The 22,824-nt window shown below is 51.8% G+C and overlaps 3 protein-coding genes across 8 annotated transcripts in view; 1 reads left to right on the top strand and 2 right to left on the bottom strand.

Annotated features, from left to right (window-relative positions):
- Positions 1 to 17,895, bottom strand: part of PNPLA7 (patatin like phospholipase domain containing 7) — a 63,616-nt gene extending 45,721 nt beyond the window's left edge. Inside the window, exons 1-15 of one of the 6 annotated variants that reach the window (XM_049632465.1) lie at positions 17,733 to 17,895; positions 16,338 to 16,369; positions 14,592 to 14,666; positions 14,338 to 14,425; positions 13,787 to 13,866; positions 12,741 to 12,832; positions 12,420 to 12,560; positions 11,685 to 11,844; positions 10,083 to 10,163; positions 7,505 to 7,633; positions 7,022 to 7,102; positions 5,681 to 5,807; positions 5,004 to 5,144; positions 664 to 764; positions 400 to 546 (exon numbers count right to left, since the gene is read on the bottom strand). In XM_049632465.1, the coding sequence (XP_049488422.1) occupies positions 400 to 546; positions 664 to 764; positions 5,004 to 5,144; positions 5,681 to 5,807; positions 7,022 to 7,102; positions 7,505 to 7,633; positions 10,083 to 10,163; positions 11,685 to 11,844; positions 12,420 to 12,560; positions 12,741 to 12,832; positions 13,787 to 13,866; positions 14,338 to 14,425; positions 14,592 to 14,666; positions 16,338 to 16,367 (1,473 nt within the window). In that variant the 5' untranslated portion in view covers positions 16,368 to 16,369; positions 17,733 to 17,895. The other 5 variants (XM_049632474.1, XM_049632483.1, XM_049632499.1 and 2 more) reach the window with 5 other exon arrangements.
- A 159-nt stretch (positions 17,896 to 18,054) lies between these two features.
- MRPL41 (mitochondrial ribosomal protein L41) lies at positions 18,055 to 18,717 on the top strand. The gene has a single exon (XM_049632629.1). The coding sequence runs from the start codon at positions 18,176 to 18,178 to the stop codon at positions 18,581 to 18,583; it is 408 nt and encodes a 135-aa protein (XP_049488586.1). The 5' UTR covers positions 18,055 to 18,175; the 3' UTR covers positions 18,584 to 18,717.
- Positions 18,718 to 18,804: 87 nt separating this feature from the next.
- Positions 18,805 to 22,824, bottom strand: part of DPH7 (diphthamide biosynthesis 7) — a 19,666-nt gene continuing 15,646 nt past the window's right edge. The window contains exon 12 of the mRNA XM_049633642.1: positions 18,805 to 20,434. Coding sequence (XP_049489599.1) covers positions 19,980 to 20,434 — 455 coding nt within the window. The 3' untranslated portion in view covers positions 18,805 to 19,979. The remainder of the gene's footprint in view (positions 20,435 to 22,824) is intronic.

The raw sequence follows: 22,824 nt of genomic DNA on the forward strand, positions 1-22,824 counted from the left end.
AGGCAGTGGTCTTCCCGGGGAGCAGGGGGTTGCAGCCACTGAGGGCACACAGGTGGTTTCGGGACCAGTAGTTTGGTCCCTTATGTGGTGGCTCCATGGGCACCCACTCTCTTCTGTATACAAGGTATTCACAACTCTTTAACCCTTAGATGGCATCCAAAGTTTGCAGAGCACACAGGACTCACAGCCCGCGGAGGAGGGCAAGGATGTACTGAGAAAGTGCCAGGGAGAGGGTCTGCAAAGCCGCCAGCACAATAACGCCATCCCGGGACACACTGCCCCAAAGGCGTGGGTCTTTAGGACAATGTGCAGGAGTCATCACCCACCTGTCCCACCAGAGACTGCACATGTCTCCATGCTCACCCAAGCCAGAGACAGGGCAGGAGGGTGGCCACTTACGTCCAGCTTCATCAGGGTGAGCAGGTCCTTCTTGGCGGCTCTGAAGATAGCATCTGTCTTCCTGCTGGAGACAGTCTCATCTAAGTTAGTCTCTGAGTAGTGGAAGACCGCAGAGGGAGTGTCTGCAACAATCACGTTCTTCTTGGACTTGAGAAGAACAGAGGCAGCATGATCAGAGGGGTGTGGCAGGGGAAGGGTCCCCGTAGCACACACTACAGCCAAGGGGCACCAAAGCCAGAGAGGGGAAAGAGGGTCCCCACCCACCTTGCTGGCCACAGAGCTCCCAAGGCGTTCTTCTGCATGGAGAAGGACCCTGGCACGGTCACATGCCATCCTCAGGTCTGAGGTTGCACCTGCTGTGCCCCCTACAAATGGAGGGAAGACTGAGGACACTAAGGAGCAGCCTGGGCACGTGGGTCCATATGCGCTCACCGAAGGCCGGCTGAGCTCTCCTTGAAGCCTGAGGAGCACAGATCCTGGTAGATAAAACCACTGGAGCGCAAAGTCACTGTGCTGTCATGCTCTCCTGTGACCCACAACCAACTTTTATTTTGTTTTTTAAATTAAAAAAATTGGGGGGGGGGGTGCCTAGGTGGCTCAGTTGGTTAAGCGCCCGATTTCAGCTCAGGTCATGATCTCACAGCTCATGAGTTCAAGCCCTGCATCAGGCTCTGTGCTGACAGCTCAGAGCCTGCTCTGGATTCTGTGACTGTCTCCCTGCCCCTACCCCACTTGTGCTCTCTCTCAAAACTAAACATTAGAAGAAAATTTTTTTTTTATTTTTAAGATTTTATTTTTAAGTCAGCTGTATACCCAACGTGGGCTCAAACTTATGACCCCGAGATTAAGAGTCACACGCTCCACTGACTGAGCCAGCCAGGTACCCCCACAACCAACTTTTAATCATAACTATTTTTGTTCAGTCTGAGATACTGTGTATTTATAGTACTTACTGTAATACTGTTATGTTATTATTTAACAACCTATTAACATTTTATATATTAACATATTACTGTTTTATTATTAAGCCAAGGTACTGTATCTATTTTACAAATTAAGCCAAGATACCAATATCTATTTTACAAATAAAACCCAACCATACTCCCCGTAATGGATACACGCATATATCAAAGGTTACACATTTCTGTAGGATGCTATTCTCCTAGTTTATACACATCACGTATTATGTACTATATACAAGACAGTTGACAAAACTTAAGATTCTGATCAGTGTCTCTGATCTTTGCAGACACATGTCCTATAAGAGGGCATTATTTTTCTGGACCAGAGGAAAGGTATTGGGACCTGCATGGATGTTAACCAGACATGTTAATGGAACTAGATAATTCAGAATCAAACTTTATTATTTGTGGACTGCTAGTATTTTCAGTTATCTAGCACTTAAGCTTCTTTTGAAAAAATTTGCTAAACACATTTTTAAAAAATACAGCAGGTCAGCTGAATAGCTGGAAAAAAAGTGTATCATGACCCCCATTCACTTTAGACAAAAGAACGAATCCTAGAAGGATAAATATGAATGGTAAAATGTTAAATCTTACAAGCAGATTTCCCAAATAGGACACAAAATAATAATCACAAAAGAAAAAAATTGATAAATTGGACTCTATGAAATTTAAAAACTTCTGTTCATTAAAAGACACCATTAAGAGGGTGAAAAGAGCACAAAATATTTTCAATACCTATATCTAACAGACTATCTAAAGAAGTCCTATTAATCAACAATTAGATGAATGACACCCTAAGAGGAAAATGGACAAAAGACAATGGCAGCCCACTCCCCATGGAAATGGAAAGTGCTGGGGCTCAAGAGTCATCAGGAGGCTGGAGGTGCAGCCACAGAGAGACCCACTGTGGCCCAGGGGGTGAGGTGAAGAAGACAGGACGGTGCAAGAGCAGGAGGTTTCCCGGAAGATGGTGCGACCTGTCGGCAGCACAGACACCCAAGGCCAAGAGCACCTGAGGGGACGGAGGCTCCACAGTGGACAGCACAGCCTTGGGAGGGTAGTGGAAGCACGAACTGGGACCGACACTCAGAAAAGCGTGGGCAGTGCCTCCGAGTCAATCGTGTGCACTTTATGAGCCAGCGGTTTCAACGGGAACACATACATGTGTGTTCAACAGACACACATGCAGTGTATTCACACAATAAATCTCTATCCATCAGCGAGAACAGGTGCATCTTGCTCCACACAACACGCATGGATGTCAGACGAAAGCTGAGAAGCAGCCTGGCTGCTGGGACTCAGAAGAGCAGGGAGCAGTAGCCTAACTTCACCACTGGTAACCGTGGCACCTGCTTTTTGCACCTGGGTGCCGGCCTCACAAGTGAGTTCAGTTTGTGAAAAATCATAAGCTGTCTGTTCACGATTTACACCTTCTGTATTCATATTATACAACCATAAGCAGTTAATGAAAATTGAGAACACCTTGGGATCCATGAAGAAACAGGCAAATAGAACACAAAGGAATACCTAAAAACACAAAAGATACCTAAAAAGTAGATCCTAGTAATGAAATATCCAGAACAGGCAAACCCAAGAGACAGAAAGCAGATCAGTGGTTGCCCGGGGCTGGTGCAGGGGGTGATGGCTGCTGAGGACACGGCATTTCCACTGTCTGACAAAATGTTCTGGGAACAGACAGTAGTGATGGATGTAAAATTTTGTGAATATACTAATAAATTGTACACTTTAAAAGGGTGAACTGGGGGGTGCCAGCTGGTTAATCGTCCAGCTCTTGACTTCAGCTCAGGTCATGATCTCACAGTTCATGAGTTTGAGCCCCACATTGGGCTCCATGCTGGCAGTGCAGAGCCTGCTTGGGATTCTCTCTCCCTCTCTCTGCCCCTCCTCTGCTTGTGCTCTCTCTCTCCCTCAAATAAATAAGCTTTAAAAAATAAAGAAATTAAGTAAATAAATAAAATTTGTTTAATGTTTTATTTATTTTTGAGAGAGAGAGAGAGACGGAGGGAGACAGAGAACAAACAGGGGAAGGGCAGAGAGAAAGGGAGACACAAAATCCAAGAAGCAGGCTCCAGGCTCTGAGCTGTCAGCACAGGGCCCGACATGGGGCTCAAACTTGTGAACCACGAGATCATGACCTGAGCCGAAGTCAGATGCCCAACCAACTGAGCTACCCAGGCCCCCCTAAGTAAATAAAAGGGTGAACTCAGGGCACCTGGATGGCTTAGTCAGTTAAGCATCTGACTCTTGATATTGGCTTAGGTCATGATCTGGAAGTCGGTTGTGAGTTCGAGCTCCTCATTGGGCTTTGTGCTGAGCATGGAGCCTGCTTGGGATTCTTCCCCCACTCCAAACCCTCCCCACTCTGTCTTAAAAAATAATAATAATAAACATTTTTTTTAAAAGGGTGAACTTAATGGCATGTGAATCACATCTCCAAAAATCTATTACTAAACAAACAAAAAATTCCACGTAGAGTCAAAAACTTGATACCAAATGAACATGGCACCAAAGGAAAAAAAAAGCAACAGGTAAATGAAAGATCTTAACGGCGCTGTGTAAATTATCAGTATACAAAGTAAGAAAAGACCTAATTTCTTACTTCAAACACATACAAGTAGGAAGTGCAAATGAAGGAGACCTCAGGGAAGGGAAAACCACAGAGATAGCAGAAAAGGATCTAGACAAATGCACTTACAACCCAGTGAATGAGCAAAGAATAAGGAAGGCCCCAAACACAAATCACAAGGTGTGCAATGGCTGCTTTTCAATAAATGAACATCAAGGATTCCTGCTCCACAATGGTCCGCAAGGCTGGGCGTTGTAACAGACGAACACGGAAAAAAGACATCTGAACAATTACAAATGGTGAAAGGTCTCTATCCAGAGCATATACAGAATTAATGCAAGTCAACAAGGCAGACTCAGGAAACCCTGCAGAAAATGAGCAGAGAATATAAACAGACAATTCTTAAAGGGGGACGCAGATAGCTCTCAAATACACCAGATGATGAAACCTGCCGGCAACTCACAAAATGCACATAAAAACTAAACAAACTTTCTAATGAACATAAGAGCAAAATTAGAAGGTGGTAAGGAATGAGCTAGTTTGTGAAGGCTGCGGACGGGATGAGAGAATCCCTGGCCCAACCGCCAGGATGCGCTGGGAGCCTATCCACACAGAGGCCAAGTCCCTGTGGGGAAGGTGCCCCGGAGAGGGGCAGAGAGCTGCTGAGAAAGCTCAGCAGAGACAGACTGGGGACGAGCTGGCACGGACAGCTCCTGGAGAGCTCTGCTTGCGTGGAAGCAGATCCAGTGGCAGCTGAGGCGCCAGAGGGCCTGGGAAGTCTATTTCAGCAGGGGATGCAGCCTGATGGTGTGCACAGGGAAGAAAGGATGGTGCTGGAGCAGATGCTCCTGCAGTGGCCGGGCACAGCCTCGGGGGTGAGAACACGGGGAGCACAGAAGTGGCACAGCGTGGAGAGGAGCCCACAGGATGCCTGGGGCACCAAGACAATCACCACCGCATCAAATCAAGGCTGAGTGTGTGCACAGGGTTCTCTGGGCCTGAGGGCTTGCCCACCCATCAACGCTCCAAGGTCAGGGTACCCAATGCCTTACCTGGTGGAGCAAAAGGGGCCTGGTCACCTGCCTGGGCCTTGCTGAGCTCATCCAGGATCTCTTCGTGAACAGAAGGCAGCGGGAAGGACTGGCTCCTCTTCAGCAGAGGCCCAGGGGCTGCTGCACGGCTGCCCCCTCGATCTGCCGGGAGGAGACGGGTGGGAAGCAAGGCCTCTGTTCCCACAGCAGTGCAGAAATCATGTCTCAAGGGCCTCTGAACACACCCTCACCACCCACACGTGCCTGGCCCTTCCCAGGGACCGTTTTAGTCCAGGTGGCCCTCCAAGCGCACTGGCATGAGCCTGGCACGCTTCGGCGCTCCACCGGACCCTCAGGTGAGTTTATACAAAGCCACCTTCCAGGAAGGACCCCGCGCAGCATAGCTTGATTTTACTAGTCTGTTAGCCATTTGTTCATACACGAGCTGGTGACCTGTCCCACATCTGTTAGCATGGCTCCACGTTATACTGTCACCCTGGAGGTGACCCCTAGCCAAGATGCTTCAGTGGACAGTCTCTTGCCCCAGATGTAGGCCCCTCTCAAGGGCTAGAACGACATGAAGTTTGGAATCTGCTCCCCGAATGGCTGCCTCCTGGAGCCAAGTCCTCCCACAGAGACAGGGGTGAGGGGAGGAAAGGAGGCCCGACACAGGCTGGAGGCCAGGCCAGGGCCAGTACCTGGATCGCAGGACTCCTGGGGCCGGAGGGGCCTCTCAAGACGATCCTCAGAGCCACAGCACACCTGCCTCTTGGCCTTGCCAGCAGCCACGCTGGCCACAGACACCAGGGGGATAGCCTGGCTCTCCTGGGGCGTGAGAAAGAAGCAGGTGCTCCAGCGGTACCCTGGGCTAGTAGTCTCCGCAGCCACACTTAGGGGGATGAGAAGAGTGGTGACCAGTGGAGAGACTAGCTGTGTGCTTACGGCAACAAAGGCCCAGCCTGCTTTATCCTGGCAACTCCGTCAAGTTTAAATGGTGGTCCACACTGTCAGAAACCTTAATGCCCTTCATTAAGATGGAAAGTAATATTGGGGCACCTGGATGGCTCAGTCAAACATCCGACTCTTGATCTCGGCTCAGGTCATGATCTCACGGTTCGTGAGTTCGAGCCCCGCATCGGGCCCTGTGCTGACAGCTCAGAGCCTAGAGCCTGCTTTGGACTCTGTGTCTCCCTCTCTCTCTGCCCCTCCCCTGCTTATACTCTGTCTCTCTCAAAAAATTAATATTAAACTTTTTTTTAAAAAACAGATGGACAGTAATGTAGAAAACAAAAGGTTGGGGCACCTGGGTGGTCATGATTTCAAGGTTCATGAGTTTGAGCCCCCACATCGGGTTCTCTGCTCTCAATGCAGAGCCTGCTTCAGATCCTCTGTCCACCCCCACCCCCTCTCCCACTCGCGTGTGTGCGCGCACACTCTCTAATAAACATTTTGTTTAAATCTTAAGTTAAAAAAAAACCCGAAAGGATATGCCCTAGAATACCAGTAAAGGAAGATGATAAAACCTAATGCCCATCAAAACTAGAGACAACACCCAAGTGTAACACTGACCCCAATAATTAGAGATCAGCATCCAGCCCCCTCCAACCAGGGCCTCGGAGGGTCTCATCTACTGCTCACAGCAGCTCTGGGTGGAGTGAGCTGACCCTTCTCACAGCCATCAGCTCAACCCCATGGCGGGAGGGACCCCAGGGTGCAGGAGGTGGCCGCCTCCACTGGGTGGGCAGGCAGCTCAGCTGTGTGCACCAAGTGAGCAACAGGAAAGGGGAAATGAGGTCACAGAGCAAGGTGACCAAAGGGGCCACATTCAGGCCAAACTGCAGGCTGTTCTGGGAGGAGTAGGAGTCCCATCCCCCAAACCCCATGGGTGGGAAGGGTTCTCGGCAGGAACTCTCGGGACACTCAAGCCCCTGACTCATCTACCAGTATCCGCTTTAAGGCAGAGGAGTAAACCTTTCAAGGCCCAGGGTCCTGGCCACAAGGATGGGGGCGGGGGGGGGGGGGGGCAAGGCTGCACTTACAGGGTTGAAGAGCTCTGTGGTCAGGCCCAGGTAGTTGTGCAGAGCCAGAAAGGTGACCCGCTGCAGCCGCACCATGATGATCTGTGAGGGGACAGCCAGCTGTGCCAGGCCTGGTGCCTCCTCAGACCCCCGCGCCCCTCACCACCCTCCCAGGCATGAACCCGAGGTTCTGACAACCCCCCAACGGCCACCTAAGATACTGGCGCTAGGGACGTAAGGACTCTCTGCATTATGTGTGCAAGTTTTTGGTAAATCTTTAAGATTACTTCAAAACAAGTTTAATAATAAAAAAAGAACCCTCTTGGGGGCTGGTAGGAGTTCCGAGGACCTCTGTGAGGTCATGAATGTTAACTTTTACTGTAAAATGTGTATTACAAAACTTCCAAAAAGCCACCTTAGTCTTTTCTACACCCACTCGGGATGCGCCTTCATGTGCGTGCAGTGGCTCCCAGGCCAGAAAGGGGGACTGCAAAAGCGACCCACCTGCACTACCCTCACCAGGGTTTCAGGATACTTCTCAAAAACTCCTTGAAAAGCCACTGCTGGGAGCCGGAGGACGGTGGAAGGGACAGCCGCACGGGCGGACACAGTTTTGTATGGAGCAGTGTGGCCCTGCAAGGACAGCGAGGTCAGGCCGCTCCCAGCACCCTGTCTCCAGAAGGGGCGAGATGGCAGCACCTTGCCCCACACGGGACACCCACGAGGGCCCTGAGGAGCCTTGCCCTTCACGGGAAGCAGATGGCCAGCGGGCTCCAAGCACCAACCACTTCAGAGGAGCCGGCTGGCACTACAGAGAAACCCGTTTTTCTGGCGAGGATGCCACCCTCTGCTGGCACCAGCCTATCCTTCCACTGTTGCTTCCTGGCAACCCCTGGGATTTTCTCTGTCCTGATGGCTTTGCCTTTGTCCAAAGGTCACATAAATGGAACCACACAGGTCTGGCTCCTCTCACAGAGACGGCAGCTGGAGGCCCGCCATGCTGTTCACACACCAGCAGTGGCACTCTTCATGACTGAGAACGGGGTTATTTTATGGATGCTTCACAGTGTCCTTACCACCCAGCAGCTGAAGGGCACTGGGCCTGTTTCCAGTTTGGGGCAATTATAAATAAGCTGTTATAAATGTTCACGCACCGGATTTTGTGCAAACAGTTTTCATTTCTCTTGCTAAATATCCAGGAGTGGAACTTCTGGGCCATGCGGTCTATGCATCTTTAACTTTCAAGAAACTACCATGCTGTTTCCACAGTGGCTGCACCACTTGCATGCCCCCCTTCCCCCCGCCCTGCCACGGATGAGTCTCAGCGGCCCACACGTACATCACATCTACACCGCCAGGGTTGAATGGTCAGGAACTTGGCTGGTCTGGGTCCCTGGTTTCAGGGGGAGCCCCTCAACCCTTGTAAGTCCTCACATGTTAGCAATGTCTGTGTTACCAGGGTGGGCCCAGCAGTCTCTGGAGGGAGCTGTGTAACTGGAAGTTTGCCCACAATGGGGGAGTGGGGTAGTCCCGACCTCCTAACCAAGCCCTGTACATCGGGAACTCTGGGCATGTGGTTCTCAAATGTTCTAAGTGAGTTCTGGGACTCAGCTCTTCTCCTTGGAATCATTTCTGCTCATTTCACATCCTTTACAGAAAGAAAACTGTGCACCTTACAGATTCCAACACACCAGCCAGAGCCCTACACAGCCATATGGGGCCTGTCCTGCACGTCTGGGTAGCCTCTCCCAGCACAAGGCTCCAGGCAGAGGCTGCCCTCAGCTGGCCTTCTAAGGCAGGTCTGCCTTGCTCAGAGGTAGTGTCCCTCTCAGCCCTGGCCAAGCATCTCGTGAAGGCACACCAGGTCCTGGGGCCAGAGCAAGATGCCAGAGTCCTATCCATGCCTCCACCCCAGGCCCCACCACAGCTCAAAACACGTCTGTGCCAGCCTAACAGGGATGGGTGAAAACAGTGGGCACCCTCAAAGTCTCTGGAGTTTATCACCCCCTTGTGCACAAGAACTCAAGAACTGGATCAGAGGACACACACCAAGGGCTCCGCCCACCATGTGAGTGTCACACAAGTACATAGGTTCCTGGCCCCACACGGATGCGTCCTTGCCAAGGTCTGCTGAACTGCTCTAGAGACTCCTCTGTGCAGTTTCTGGGGAAACTGAGGTATAAGCTGCCTCAATGTATAGCTAAAAGTGAAAGCAGAAAGAATAACTTCGAAGGTAAGGTGACAATCACATGCCACCTTTTGAGCTACACAGGTGTGTGCATTATCTAAGCTCAAGTAGCAGACACCTAAGATTTGCTTCATTGTATGAAGACTTTACTCATGAGAAAAAGAAAATTAAACACTAAATTCTAGTTAATGAGATAGGAATAGTCATGCTGAGCTGAGACTTCTTGAAGCTGGTGATGCACACACGATTAATTTTACGATCCTGTCTTCTTTTGAATATGTTTCAAGTGTACCATGATAAAAAGTTTAAAAATCCCAAGATAACATTTCATGTTATCTTTTAATTGACTGGACTGGCAAAGATCAAACATGAGATGGCTCCCTAGCTGGTGGGGTGAGGACACAGGTGTCCTCCCGCAGGACTGTGGCTCAGGCGTGTGGGGGGTGCACTCTCACACCTGGGAAGTCTCTGCTAGGGATCTGTCTTGCAAATTGGTCCTCAAACATGGAGTGGCGTGCACACAAAACCAGTCAACAGCAGGAGATTGGGAACAACAGAGAGACACCCGCTACCACAGAAGATCCATGGGAGGGCCCTCCTAGGAAGGGGCCTTGGGGCCTGAAGGGTGAGAGGAAGTGTTTTCACTCACAACATTTGTGCCTCTTGCATCTCAGACCACGTGTATATAACAATAATCATTTAAGAGACAGCCAAAACCCGTGAGCAAATGCCCAGCTCTCCTTCAACACACAGTTACAGCTGCTTTCCCACACACCCTTGACCTGCTGGGGGTCCCTCCCGTCCTAGGCCAGCCCCTCGCCACTGGGGAGAACTGGACTCGGCAGTGAGGGACATGCTGTCCAGGTGACTTCTGGGTAGACCCGGGAGACTCACAGTGATGACATCCAGGATGCTGAGGAGACTGTGGACGCTGTCTCCAGCCAGAACCTCCTTGACTGCCACCTCGGTGCCATCCTGCACTCAGGAAACAGAGCAGAGTCATCCCCTGACAGGTGGCTCAGCCCAGCCCAGGCCAGCTGGGCAACCCAGCCTCCACTGTCGCCTGTCCCGAGGGTTAGGCTGTGCCCTACTTGACCTTCAGGAATTAGAGGTGGAGCAAGCTCCAAAGCAGAGGACAGAAAAAACAAAGATGAGTTAAGAGCAATCAGGAAGCTCGGCCTGGGCGTGGCCCTTCAACCCAGGGCTTATTCTCACTAGGAGGACTTAGACTGAATTTCATAAAACCTAAGTGAGTGTGCTGGCCCAAACAAAAAGTTCTAAGGACCAAATTCGGTTGTTACTGGCATAAATAATAGCATTTTGATGTGTTTTTCCACTGGACTAAAAGAGAAAGAAAAGTGGGTGCTTATTTAATACAGGAACTTCTCAGCTTCACCCAGGAAATTCCTTTTTGAACTTGTTCAAACTTGGCCCTGGTCACCCTCCAAGAACCCTTCCTTCTGGCCCAAAGTCACATTTTCAGGAAAGGCTGGCTAGCTGGGAAACAATAACCCTGGATGCTGATGGCCCAAATGGGAGGAAACTAGACAAAGACCATTTCTTCTCTCATCATCCCATCAAGTCCAGTGTGGGATGAAGCCACACATACACAGTAATTTTGCCCGGACAACATCGTATCTAGAAACCCAAAGAATATGTGGGATCCATTATGGGTCAGGGCCCACCCCAGGGTCCTGGCAGGTGGGGACTTCCCTAAGGTCAGGGGCCACTTTGTGCAGACTGGGGCTCACTGAGTGTCTGCTTCAACAATAATAAGCAGTGGGAAGCCTGGGTCACTCCCCTGGGCAAATCAAAGGATACATTCTGCTGGAAAGCAAGACTTCCACAGGCTTGATTGGCCTGGAAGCTGCTCCCTGGGACATCTGATTCATGGGTGTAATTAACAGAGGCAGGAAGCAAGTATTGCGTTTCCAGCTGAATTAATACCTTAATTATTTTCTTAGAGTTAAAATCATTCACAACAGGCAAGGGTACAACTGATGGTGGCAGGTCAACACCCAACTGCTGAGGGTGTTCTCGGGAAACTGGAGAGACATCTCAAAAGGCTTAGAACAGGTAAAAGGCAGAAAACCACCGAATGCCGCTGAACCCACTAACCCATGGGTACCCCCACATGCATGAGTGAAGGTAACGTACCAACACTGAAGGGCAGCTGTGTGCCAATGCCGGGACCAAAGTGTGCCATTTTCCCCAAAGAACTGAAACTTAAAATGTTATACTAACTTTTCAATATAAAACTTAAAAAAATGTTTTCAATGACAGACATCTAAGTAAAAACACAACATGAGCGCCTGGCTGGCTCAGTCGGTAGAGCATGCAACTCTTGATTTCAGGGTTGTGAGTTCAAGCCCCATGTTGGGTGTAGAACTTACTTAAAAAAAAGAAACACAACAAACAACATACACAACAGACCCACACCCTCCACCTTGCTCTGCACTCCCTTGGGCCATCCACACACATGACAGGCGCTCTTACCGCGTCCTGGATGCAGACTTCCAGGCGCCCATCCTGCACTACATAGATGCTGGTATCTGGTTCCCCCGGCTGAAAGACGTGTTCCCCTTCGAGCAGCTGTACAAAGATCATGTGTTTGCAAAGTTCCAGGAAGAGTGGCTTCTCAAAGTGGCCCAGGACCCTGTAAGAACCATAGCACATGTGGGACACCTTCTGGAAAGGAGAGAAGGAAGGACAGCATTTCCAAGAGGCTGATGCAAATACAGCCACTGCCACAGGCACTGCTGGTCAGACCCACAGGGCTAGAGTTCACAGAGAAGCAGACCCTGCAGCACTGGCCACCTGGAGTCACTGTCAGGACAGAAGCTTACACTTCGGGAATTCCCATAAACTGCTTTCCCGTCAGCTCGAAGAACTCTCGAGCCATGACTATGAATCTGAACCAGAGACATAAGCAAAAGCAGGTGGACGGAACGCCCCTCCTGGATGGTGAAGCGCCACTAGAAAGAATGGGGTTTCTGGGCAGAGATGGAAGGGAACCCAGACTTGCAGCTTTGATCCAGCCACACACTTCCCATAGCTGCTCTGAGTTTCCTCACGAAGACGGAAATGCTGATTAGTAAACAAATACTAAACTAAACAGGAAAGAGCTGTGAGGGGCCGTGCGGACGGCCAGGGAAGGTAAACTTAGCTCGGGCAGTCCTAGGGAGCACAGCCCCAGGCCTCCTGCAGCCTCCTTCACCCGGCTGGTCTCACCTCACATTCTTCAGCATGTACAAAACTTCTGATGGCAGGTGAGAATTCTTCACGTCAAACTCTGTGAGATCCGCCTCCAGCAGGGAGGGTGGTGGCTCCTTTGGCTGCAGGGTTGGGTATTCCTTCTTGAAACGCAGAATCCTACAAAGCAGAGATACGTGCCTCTGGAGCAGAAGCCCAAAGGGGTTCGAAGCAGATGGCAGGAGTACTGCAAACCCAGAGGCAGGGAAGCCATAGGCAGCAGCGATGGCCAGCAGGCTCACCAGGGCCCGCCAGGGAGGCCAGCTGGGGCACGTGTGGTCTCAAGGACATTCCCAGTACCTCTTGGCCAAAGACAGCACTTTGGTCCTCTTCCTTGCCCGCTGCCGGGGGGCAGCCGTGCTCCCCACGAGAGTGTGGGGCAGCGTGGTCACCTGCAAGGTGAAGGGAAAGGCCGAGTCCTGACCCTGTGACCTACTGGACCCAGCCTCAGCCTCAGGGGTCAACCTCAGCCCTCAGGAGCTGGGCTGCCTGCAGGTGTGACAGCAGCTCCGAGGGTCTTTCCCTGCCTGCCCCACCTGCCCCACTTGCCCTGGGCACAGGGAACCATCCCTGGTGCCGTTGACGATGAAGTGCCACCTGGCCGTATCACCAAACAGCCAGCATTCTCAGAGTGCTGGATCCTCAGGCCTGTGTTCCCTCTGCCTGCAAAGCTGACACTCAGCCTCCCCTCTGTCACGCTGGCACAGCAGCCCCTTTCGACAGCCTTTTAAAAGCTGCCCCTATCCCGTTCAGGCTCTAGGCCAGCATCATGGCCTGCAAGCAGCACCAGTGCGTCTTTGTTTCACCGCCAGGAGAACAGGAGGTCCACCTAAGGACTCACATGGCTTCTTGTGTGGTATTTCGAGTTTGCTACAAAGAACACGAATTAACTGCTTATCCAGAACAAGTAACAAATCGGGACTATTTTAAAATACCAGGAGTTATTTTAAACACGTATTTCAAGTACACTAAGCCTCTGGGAAGTGTGGGGTCCCTCCTGCCCTCAGGGGAGCGGAAGAGACCGGGGGTGAGCAGGCAGGGCTCCACCAGACTGAGAAGTGAGGCCTCCTAGCTTCCAGATCTCGGCAGGACCCCCAATTTCAGCACCATGGCCAGAACCCTGTGTGTCCACGCACCGCAGAATATTCCTGAAAGAGACTCTGTCCGCTTTTCTAGCTGAGACGAATGTGCACCTCAAAGGGCCAATGAGCCCTCCGTCTCTGCTCTGGCCAACAGTCTCTGAACGTTAGGAGGACCCCGCAATGCGGCATGAGGGCAGCTGCAGGCTGTTGGGGCCCCCACTGCGCTGGGGCCTGTGGGAACACAGGGCCTGCGGCACAAGTTACCTTCCTCATGATCTTCCTGCCGTAAAACATCACCTTGTCTCTCTTTCGGAATCTGTACTGCGGAGCGGGCTCTACCTGTCCTGCAAGGGGAGCAGAGGGGTCTCCTGAGCCACGGCTGGGACACAGGCAGGCAGGAAGGCTCTGCCAAGCAGCCCGTAGGGCACACACGCCGAGCCTATCCTGCCCCTGCTACGGTCTGTGGTGTCAGGGAACGGCACCCAGCGTCTGGGGCCCAGGCTGGCACAGACCGGATCACAGGGAACAGGCCTCACAGCCCTTCGTACCAGGACTCGCAGCCCTTCGTACCCAGTGAAATGGAAGGGCATTCAGAAAAGGGTCTCTGCGAGCCGAGAAAGCTGGGAACATACTCAAATCCCATAGGCCTGGCGTGCACAGCCTCAGGCCAGCGATTCCCACCAAAAGCCACCACAGGCTTGAGGGCTGCTCCTAGAAGCTCACAACAGGGGTTAGGTCACCGAACCTTCCCCCCCCACTCTCCCAAGCCCTTGTCCCTTCCCCATAGAGGTGGATATCTGAAGTAAGATACTCACGGAATCGGTTAACTCTCCTATACACAAAAAAGACGGTGACGCCAACAAGGGCGAGGGCCAGGAGGGCTCCGATCACAATCCCCACGAGCTGGGTGAGGTCACAGACAGACAAAGCACCTGTCAGCAAGGCTGCCGCAGAGCCCCTCCCTACCCCGGCAACAGGCTGGGACGGAGGTGACAGGAGCAGCCAGGAGTGAAGCAAGCCCACAAATCCCAGCACCCACCCGTCACCAGGAGGCACGTAAGGCGGTTACCATGGTAGACTGTGACCGCTGCTCCGTCAACTGCAGCCCCCAGGACTGCAGGACAGGACCCAGACAAAAGCCGGCCTGGAAGGGAACATTGTGGTCACGAAGGGCCAACACAGGCATGGCCCTGGCTTCCCAGGGCCGCAAGAATAAAGCTGCTGGTTAGAAGGGCAGTCAGCAGCCCTGGGAGAAGTGATCTTCTGGGCTGCTGAGGTCCTCCGAGCGCACCTGCTCAGCACAGAGAGAGAAACCCGACCTCCAAGGCCACCCGCGGGATGGCTGGGAAGGGCCAGCAGCTGTGCCGTGTGGAATCCTCAATCTTCAGCTTTTCAGTTCCTCAGATGCAAGTCTAGAGGAGCAAACCCGGCTAGCCACTAGGGGTGCACCCCACAACACCGTGTGCTGCCAGCCATGTGCCAGGGCACATCGAAGCCTGCACCGCAGCAATGTTGAGAAACCCCAAGGAGCCACCTGGATTCTGAGAACACGGCATATCAGCTCATAGCAGAGAAAGGTTATTTACCAGCACCGACCACTCCCCAAGAAGGAGATTTTAGGGGCTTCTGAAGTCCAGACCCAAGGGAGGGAAGAGGAAGAGAAAAGTGAGCACAGGAGGGTGAGTGGGCAGATGGCTGGGGCCACCTACCTGGAGGGTACTGGCTGATTCCCCCAAAATGATGAAGATGAAAACAAGCAAGAGAAACCAGTGAAACAAGCAGCCACTGTGCATTCCTCCTGGTGCCCACACACCTCCTCCCAAGAGGCCAGGAAGAGGAGAGGGCAGGGAGCCCCTGTTAATCCTCTCTAGTTTCTACACAAGTGCCAAGAACCAAAGCAGAAGCCAGCATTAGACACCAGAAAACCCAGTGAAATGGAAGGGCATTCAGAAAAGGGTCTCGAAAGCAGAATGCTGGTTGCCTCAAGGCAGAATAAGTAAGTGGTCCAGAAAACCATGTTTTTGAACTTGGTTCAGGAGGCAAATGGAAGTTGTGGGAGTTTTTTGCTTCAGAGCTGAGGCATCTCCTGGCCTCAATTGTGCTCAGCTCTCAACATGACAGCACTCACAACCACACCCTTCACTAAGTGTGTCCCTTAGAACTCAACCACCGCTTTGGGGACAACCAGGGATATCCACGGAAAAGGTCACACAGGTGTCCCATAATCTAGTTATATAACTTCGTATGGTTGAGCATCTCAGGCTTTCGTGGTTGTTTTAATGTATCTACTTTTCTGTTTCAGGAATAGAGAAAGGCCTTTGTGATGTAGCTACAGATGTTCCACTAGGGAAAAGACTCCCATCAAAACAAGCAGAAGTCTGGGGCACCTGGGTGGCTCAGTCAGTTAAGCATCTGACTTCAGTGGAGATCATGATCTCACAGTTCATGGGTTCAAGCCCCATGTCAGGCTCTGTGCTAACAGCTCAGAGCTTGGAGCCTCTTTGGATTCTGTGTCTTCCCCTCTCTCTACAACTCCCTCACTCACACACTCACTCTCTCTCTCTCTCTCTGAAAAATAAACATTAAAAAAAATTTTTTTTAAACAAACAAGCAGAAGTCCTAAGGGGGAGCAGGAACTGAGTTTTGACCTCAGAGAAGAAGTGGTCTCAAGATCCGACAAGGAGACAGAGGGGCCCAGACCACCTCTCCCACATTTAGCCAACTTCAAGGAGCTGCCCACAGAGCAAATGCAGAAACACCCCTAATTGGGAATTTTGAGGCTCTGATTCATCCCCGGAACCATCTAGTTCCATACCTCTGGGCTGGCATCTTCCTCTTGCTTCATGGCTAAAAATGAAAAAAACAGTCAAGGTGAAAAGAAGCACTGGTTCAGGGCAAATGTTCCCTCAACTCACGCTCATGGGGCAGAGCAATGCTTTCAGCCTTTTCTCCTGGGTTCCTCTTCTCCTTAAGTTATGTCTTCACTGAAAGGAAAACCCTGGTGGAAAGCTGTGTTCTCCAAGAAGAGAAACACCAGAGCCACTTCCCTCTCTGTAAACAGCTCTCCCATGGCTGCCCAGGAACCCCGAAGCGCAGCCAAGTCCTACTCCTCTCCCAGCTGGTCAAGGGCGGGTGTGGGCAGCTCAGCCAAGGCCTAGTGCAGCCAGGAGCTCCCAGTGCCTCAGCGATGAGGCTGTGGCTGGGGGGTGAGGTAGGGGTGTGTGGGGCCAGGCCAGGCAGCAGACTGTGAGAACACCTAGTGGCCTGTGTCAGGGGATTTCCTATCCGGTGTGGTTGACCTCAAGGTGGGTGTGTTGGGTCCAGGAGATGATGAATTGAGGACCTGCCTGGTTCACTTTACCCCTGTCTAGAGGTGAGGAGCCAGGTCTGGGGCCTTCACCTTGTGGCTCCCAGACCCCTTAGAAAAGCAGCAGCAAGGGAGGATTTATCTCTTCCAAAATCCCACCCAGAGAAATCAGGATGCAGAAGGCAGATGCAAGGTCATAGCCCACTTTCTCCTGGGTCAAATGTCCTGTGTCCTCTGCCACCACATGGAGAACCCTTCCTTCTCAGTCTCCTGAAAGGCCAGCAGCGCCCTTGACCCCAGCTCTGTGGTCTGCTAGTGCCCTGACCAGGCAGTCTCCCCACGCACCCCACCCTGCACATTTGAGGTGGGGTAGAGCTCATGGCCCCCAGCACGTGCTAGGGAGGCAAAGTGGAAGCCATTGCTTCTCCATCTGGGACAGCACAGAGCCAGAGGGAAGGGGCGCAAGTGGGCTGCAGGGTTGGGAAACGGCAGGTTAGGAGGCACCGGGGTTAGTGGCCATCCAGGTTGGGGGTGTCATTTTGAAGGGTCATCAGGTTGGGAAACCTCGGGGTTAACAGGCGTTGGCGTTGACGGGTGTCGGGGTGAAGGGGGCGTCGAGGTTAGGGGGCTCGGGGTTGAAGGCCGTTGGAGTTGGGCGGCTTGGGTTGACAGGCAGCGGGGTCGGGACTCAGGGTTGGGGACCTCGGAGTTGGGGTTGGAAGCGGTGGTTAGTGTCCGGACGGCCGAGAGGACACGGCTCCGCCTCCCACAGGCGGCTCACCGCGCAGCGCAGGGCCGCGCGGGCCTGCGGGGCGGTGTGCGTCCGTCACCGGGTGGGGCAGCTAATGGCTACCCTTCCTCTCGGGACCAGCCAGGACCTCAGGGCGCTCTGCGGGGACTCACCGGGACCGCGCGCGCCCGACGCCCGCGCTCCCGTCACTACCCCCCACCGCCGGGCCGCCGACGTCCGCGCTCCCGTCACTACCCCGACTGCCGGGCCGCCGACGTCCGCGCTCCCGTCACTACCCCACCGCCGGACCGCCGACGTCCGCGCTCCCGCCGCCCCGCCGCGGACGCCGGACCTCCACGCGCATTGGCCGGGGTCTGGAGGTCCCGCCCACTCGCAGGGTGGAGGCTGCGCATTGGACGCAGTGCAGCCAATCGGAGCTGCTTTGCTGGGGCGCAGAGGCCTGACGGCGCCGGAAGCCGCGCGGACTGCCGGAAGTCATCACGGGAGCCGGAAGCTGAGTGCCGTGCGGCGGAGACCCGCAAGAGTTCGCCTGGCGGCGGCCTCGTACGCGTGAACTGGCTCGGAGGACGCTCGCATCCCGCAGGACCCACCCAGCATGGGCCTCCTGAGCGGGGCGGCCCGCATCGTGGTGCGGGGCGCCGACCGCATGAGTAGGTGGACCAGCAAGCGGGGCCCACGTACCTTCTATAAGAGCCGTGGTACCAAGGGCACCGGCGTGCACGCCCGCGACGGGAAGTTCGTGCAGGTCAAGGAAATGGTCCCGGAGCTGGTGGTGCCCGAGCTGGCTGGCTTCAAGCTCAAGCCCTATGTGAACTACCGCGTCCCGGCGGGCACAGACGTGCCGCTGACGGCCGAGCAGCTGTTCCGGGAGGCAGTGGCACCTGCTATCGAGAAGGACTACAGGGACGGCACTTTCGACCCGGAGCAGCTGGACAAGTACGGCTTTGAGCCCACGCAGGAAGGCAAGCTCTTCCAGCTGTACCCCAAGAACTTCCCGCGCTAGGAGCCGAGGAGTGGCAGCCGCTGGGTGTGCCTGTGGACTGCGTCCGGCCATCGCCCCCGACCGCTGGTCCCGGGGTGGGCGAGCGGGGAGGCATTTCCTTCGTTTTGTTCCTATTAAAGACCTTAGCTACCGTCCGGTGTTGGTTTTGGCATCTGATCATTGTGAGATGAAAGGGTGCGGCATGACAGATCCAGGTGTAGTGAGCGAGGCAGAGCTCGCACAGAGGCCCTGTTCCCGGTGTAACTGGAAGCACTGTCTTCCCAACCAAAAAGTTCTGGGGAGGTAGGCCAAGGGCGAGAAGACACGGAAGGAGAATTCACAAGGCACATGGTGCCACATGACAACACTGGTTATCTGTCCCCCCAGATTCTTCACTCCCGAAACCAGTCAGCATATTCTTTATGGGTTGAAAAACAACTATTCTGGGGGCAAAACCTCCCGTCGTCTACAGTCTCCCCTCTGGGTTCCCCGGTTTCAGTGCATAGTCCCTGAAGTCTTACGTATTCTGCTTCATATTTAATTGACCCTTAGTTAAATACCATTAACACAAACTCTTAAGGAGGGTTCAAATTCTTGTGTTGAAATAAATGCACCATTAGCTGGGAAATGATCACTTTAACAGAGTGATTTCTTACATGTTCTGACCCTATATTTTCATCAGAAAATAAAGAAGTGTGTGTTTTCTGACTCTGATCACCTACAACAATATTGGTAGAAATTTGACAAATTCTACACTAGCCTGCACTTCAACTACTGTTCCTTCCAGAGAGACAAGAATGAACTATGGGAGTCAGATGAGTCACAAACCCAGTTATGTTCTTGGAGTTAGTATGTGTCCAAGCTTCGGAAGCTACTCAGGTTACTAACGCCACAATGGGGAATATTTCAAGTTTATGACACGCTAAGGCAATTCAATGTGTGTAGGCTTCCTTTTGTTTACCTGCATAGGAGGCTAATACAAGCACTTCTGGTGCCATGATAAGGTGATCTTTGTTTTTTTTAAAGTTTTTTGAGAGAGACTGCATGTGAATGGGGGATGGGCATACAAAGAGAGGAAGAGAGACAATCCCAAGCAGGCTCCTTGCCATCAGCACAGAGCCGGATGTGGGGTTTGAACTCACAAACCTGTGAGATTGTGACCTGAGCCCAAGTTAAACACTTAACCAACTGAGCCACCCAGGCGCCCCCGATAAGGTTTATTTAAGAGAAGCCAATAGCTTTTTTGACTGTTTACACCGTGGACATAAGGTACACTGAGCCCTATACAGTCACCTGTGGAGACTACAGTAGGAATCTCAATGAGACGGTCTGACAGCAGTTCACTCACAAAGTCGCACTCTGGGCTTTCTTTGTGGAAATGGTCTTTGACTTCAAGCCAAGCAACCTCTTCCCCAGCTCAGATGTTTTCCCACTTCCAGAGGTGAAGGATATGATCATAAAAGGAGCAAGTAGTTAGGAAGCTGATGTCAAAGTTCGCTGCTTCCAGATAGAGGTCAGAGTCACAAACCTTGGTCCCTGCAGTGTGCAGCTGGCTGTCACTCTTCATCATGTCCTCTGCAAGTGCCTGGACAGAAGTCCTCGGTTTGCTTCCGCTCTGAAGTATGGTATGACCTTCTTCATCATTCTCTGCTAAATGATCGTAAGACGATGCCGGTGACTGGTGTACAGCCTTCAGGTTTGAGAGATGTGCTGCTTTGGCTCCTGAGTTGCTGCAGGGAGAGGAACCTGAGCAGCATGACCGGCAGGTCTGTAATGGATTGTGGACGTACAGCCAGGACCAGTCGGCTCCATACACCAATGAGTTGGGCAATGTGTGGGATGCAGAGACTGTGCAGGCTTCCTGCTTCTCCTCTGGAATGAGACAGAATACAGGAAATGTGACGTTACCCAGGCTGATCTCATCACTACCAAATGATGGCCCCTGCCCACTCTCAAAGGGAGACTTTGCTAAAAGCAGTCACTCATTTGTCAGCAACCATTGTGCATGATGCAAAGGAATCCTTGAGACGTGGAGAGATGAGAAGAAAACAGACCTTCATCTTGCAGTGAGTACACTGTGGTGCCTAACAAAGGAATCGGCCTGGCTACAGAAGCACAAGGGTGACGGTGCCCTTCCAAGTTGGAGGACTTGGCAAAAGCTTCAGTTAAGACTTCAAAGCAGAGGACAAAGCAGTTAGCCAGATGGGAGAGACAGGGACGCATGTGAAACAGAGAACAAGCGTGTGTAAGGTAACAGGACACATCTGGGGAACCACAAACAAGTAGATGTGGCAGAAACGCCATCGGGGAGTGGCGACACGTGTCTGGAGGGTCAAAACCATACAGAATTCAGCGTGCTCTGTAAAGTCTGGATTTGAGCTTGGAAAGGACTCATTGGAGTTTACGTGGTTTTCCTTCTGGTGAGTTGCTATAGCAACTTTGAGGGTGGAGGACAAGACTGGAAAGAGGTTCAGCTATGGAAGGTTTGAAAGCAATATTCGACCAGAAAAAGAAATGACAAGGTGTTGCCAAAGCTGAGGTAATCTAGGGTCCAGGGCAAGGCCAAGCATGGCAAGAGCAGTCATAAAAAACTGGTGGCCAGTGACCTGGGGATGTGAACTTAGAAAACTGTCACCAGGTGAAAGGCCTGTTGGCCATTCAGGTCTTTAGTAAGCCTGGACAGCTACACACTCTGAAAGGGGTGCCACTGATGCCTCCCAAGTGCAAGGATCCGGGCCAGAGCCATCAGAAGTGCAATCAGAGGGGTGCCTGTGGGGCTCAGTCAGTTAAGTGTCTGATTCTAGATTTCAGCTCAGGTCATGACCTCACGGTTCGTGAGTTCGAACCCCCCGGTGGGCCTGCGCTAACAGTGTGGAGCCTGCTTGGGACTCTCTTTCTTCCTCCCCCTCTTTCCCTACCCCGCTTGTGCTCTCTCTCTCAAAATAAATAAATAAAACTTAAAACAAGAAAAAAAGGAAGAATAACTGCAATCAAAATGAGCAGTGATGAAGAAAGGCCAAGAAGTGTAGACCAGGTCAGTGCTGGAACCAGGAAACGCTGAGAGTGCCACCAGAGCACAGGAGATCCTACTCCCGAAGCCAGGGCTTTGCCTGGACAGAAGAGGCTCCAGAGAGGAACCAGATGCTGAACGTCCCCAGACAGCCAGAAAGGCACTCAGGCAACACGAGCAAAGGAGGGAGCACCTCAGACCATCACTGTCCCTCCATGGTAGCCTGGATGGGACTCAGAGACAGGGCCACAGGGCTTTCCCAGCCAGGACCCCATTCCGGGCCCCAAGTCAAACAATAACAAAGAGCATATCTCCTACCCAAGTGCACACAGAATATTAACAGAACATCATGTTAAGCAACAAAGAATCAAAAAGTTCCACAAAGGAGAAATAGTACAAGCAAGCAACACTCTCTGATCATAATGCAATAAAAACTAAAACTAACACAAAGGGACAAAAAAGTCCTTCTACCTAAAAAATTTAAAACCTCCTACGAAACCACACTTGGGCAAAAGGGAAAGTACGAACTCAAGTCACAGAATTTCTTCTGAAAAATGAAATCATTACATCTCACAACCTAAAAATATGCTTGAATCAGAGAACATTTCAGACACAAAAACACTCAATGCAGGGGTGCCTGGATGTCTCAGTCAGTTAAGCGTCCAACTCTTGGTTTCAGCTCAGCTCATGATCTCATGGTTTGTGGGATCGAGCCCCAAGTCAGGCTCTTCACTGACAGCTCAGAGTCTGCTTGAGATTCTCTCTCTGCCCCTCCCCTGCTCGCATACACAAGCACTCTAAATAAATCAATAAACTTCAGGAAAAAAAAAAGCTTAATACAAACACAATAATAAAGAAAAGTGAACTGTACTCCCAACTCAAAATGCTAGAAAAAGGAGACAAAGGGAAACAAACATAAAAGGAGAAACTGATGAGACAGAGAACAGAAAAACAACACAACTGTAATAAAAAGCCAAAATCCTACTTTTTTTTTAATGTTTATTTTTGAGAGAGGGAGAATAAGTAGGGGAGGGGCAAAGAGAGAGGAGGACAGAGGATCCGAAGTGGGCTCCATGCTGACAGCGGAGAGCCTGATGTGGGGCTTAAATTCAAACTGAGATCATGACCTGAGCTGAAGTCAGACACTCAACCCACTGATCCAACAGGTTCCCCCCACCCCACCTTTTTTTAAATGTTTCAAAATCTTTCTTTCTTTCTTTCTTTCTTTCTTTCTTTCTTTCTTTCTTTCTTT

Source organism: Panthera uncia, chromosome D4, assembly GCF_023721935.1.
Source record: "Panthera uncia isolate 11264 chromosome D4, Puncia_PCG_1.0, whole genome shotgun sequence".
Lineage (NCBI taxonomy): Eukaryota > Metazoa > Chordata > Mammalia > Carnivora > Felidae > Panthera > Panthera uncia.

Excerpts from the sequence above, each read along its gene's own strand:
- MRPL41 (XM_049632629.1), top strand. The coding sequence starts at position 18,176 with ATGGGCCTCCTGAGCGGGGCGGCCCGCATCGTGGTGCGGGGCGCCGAC.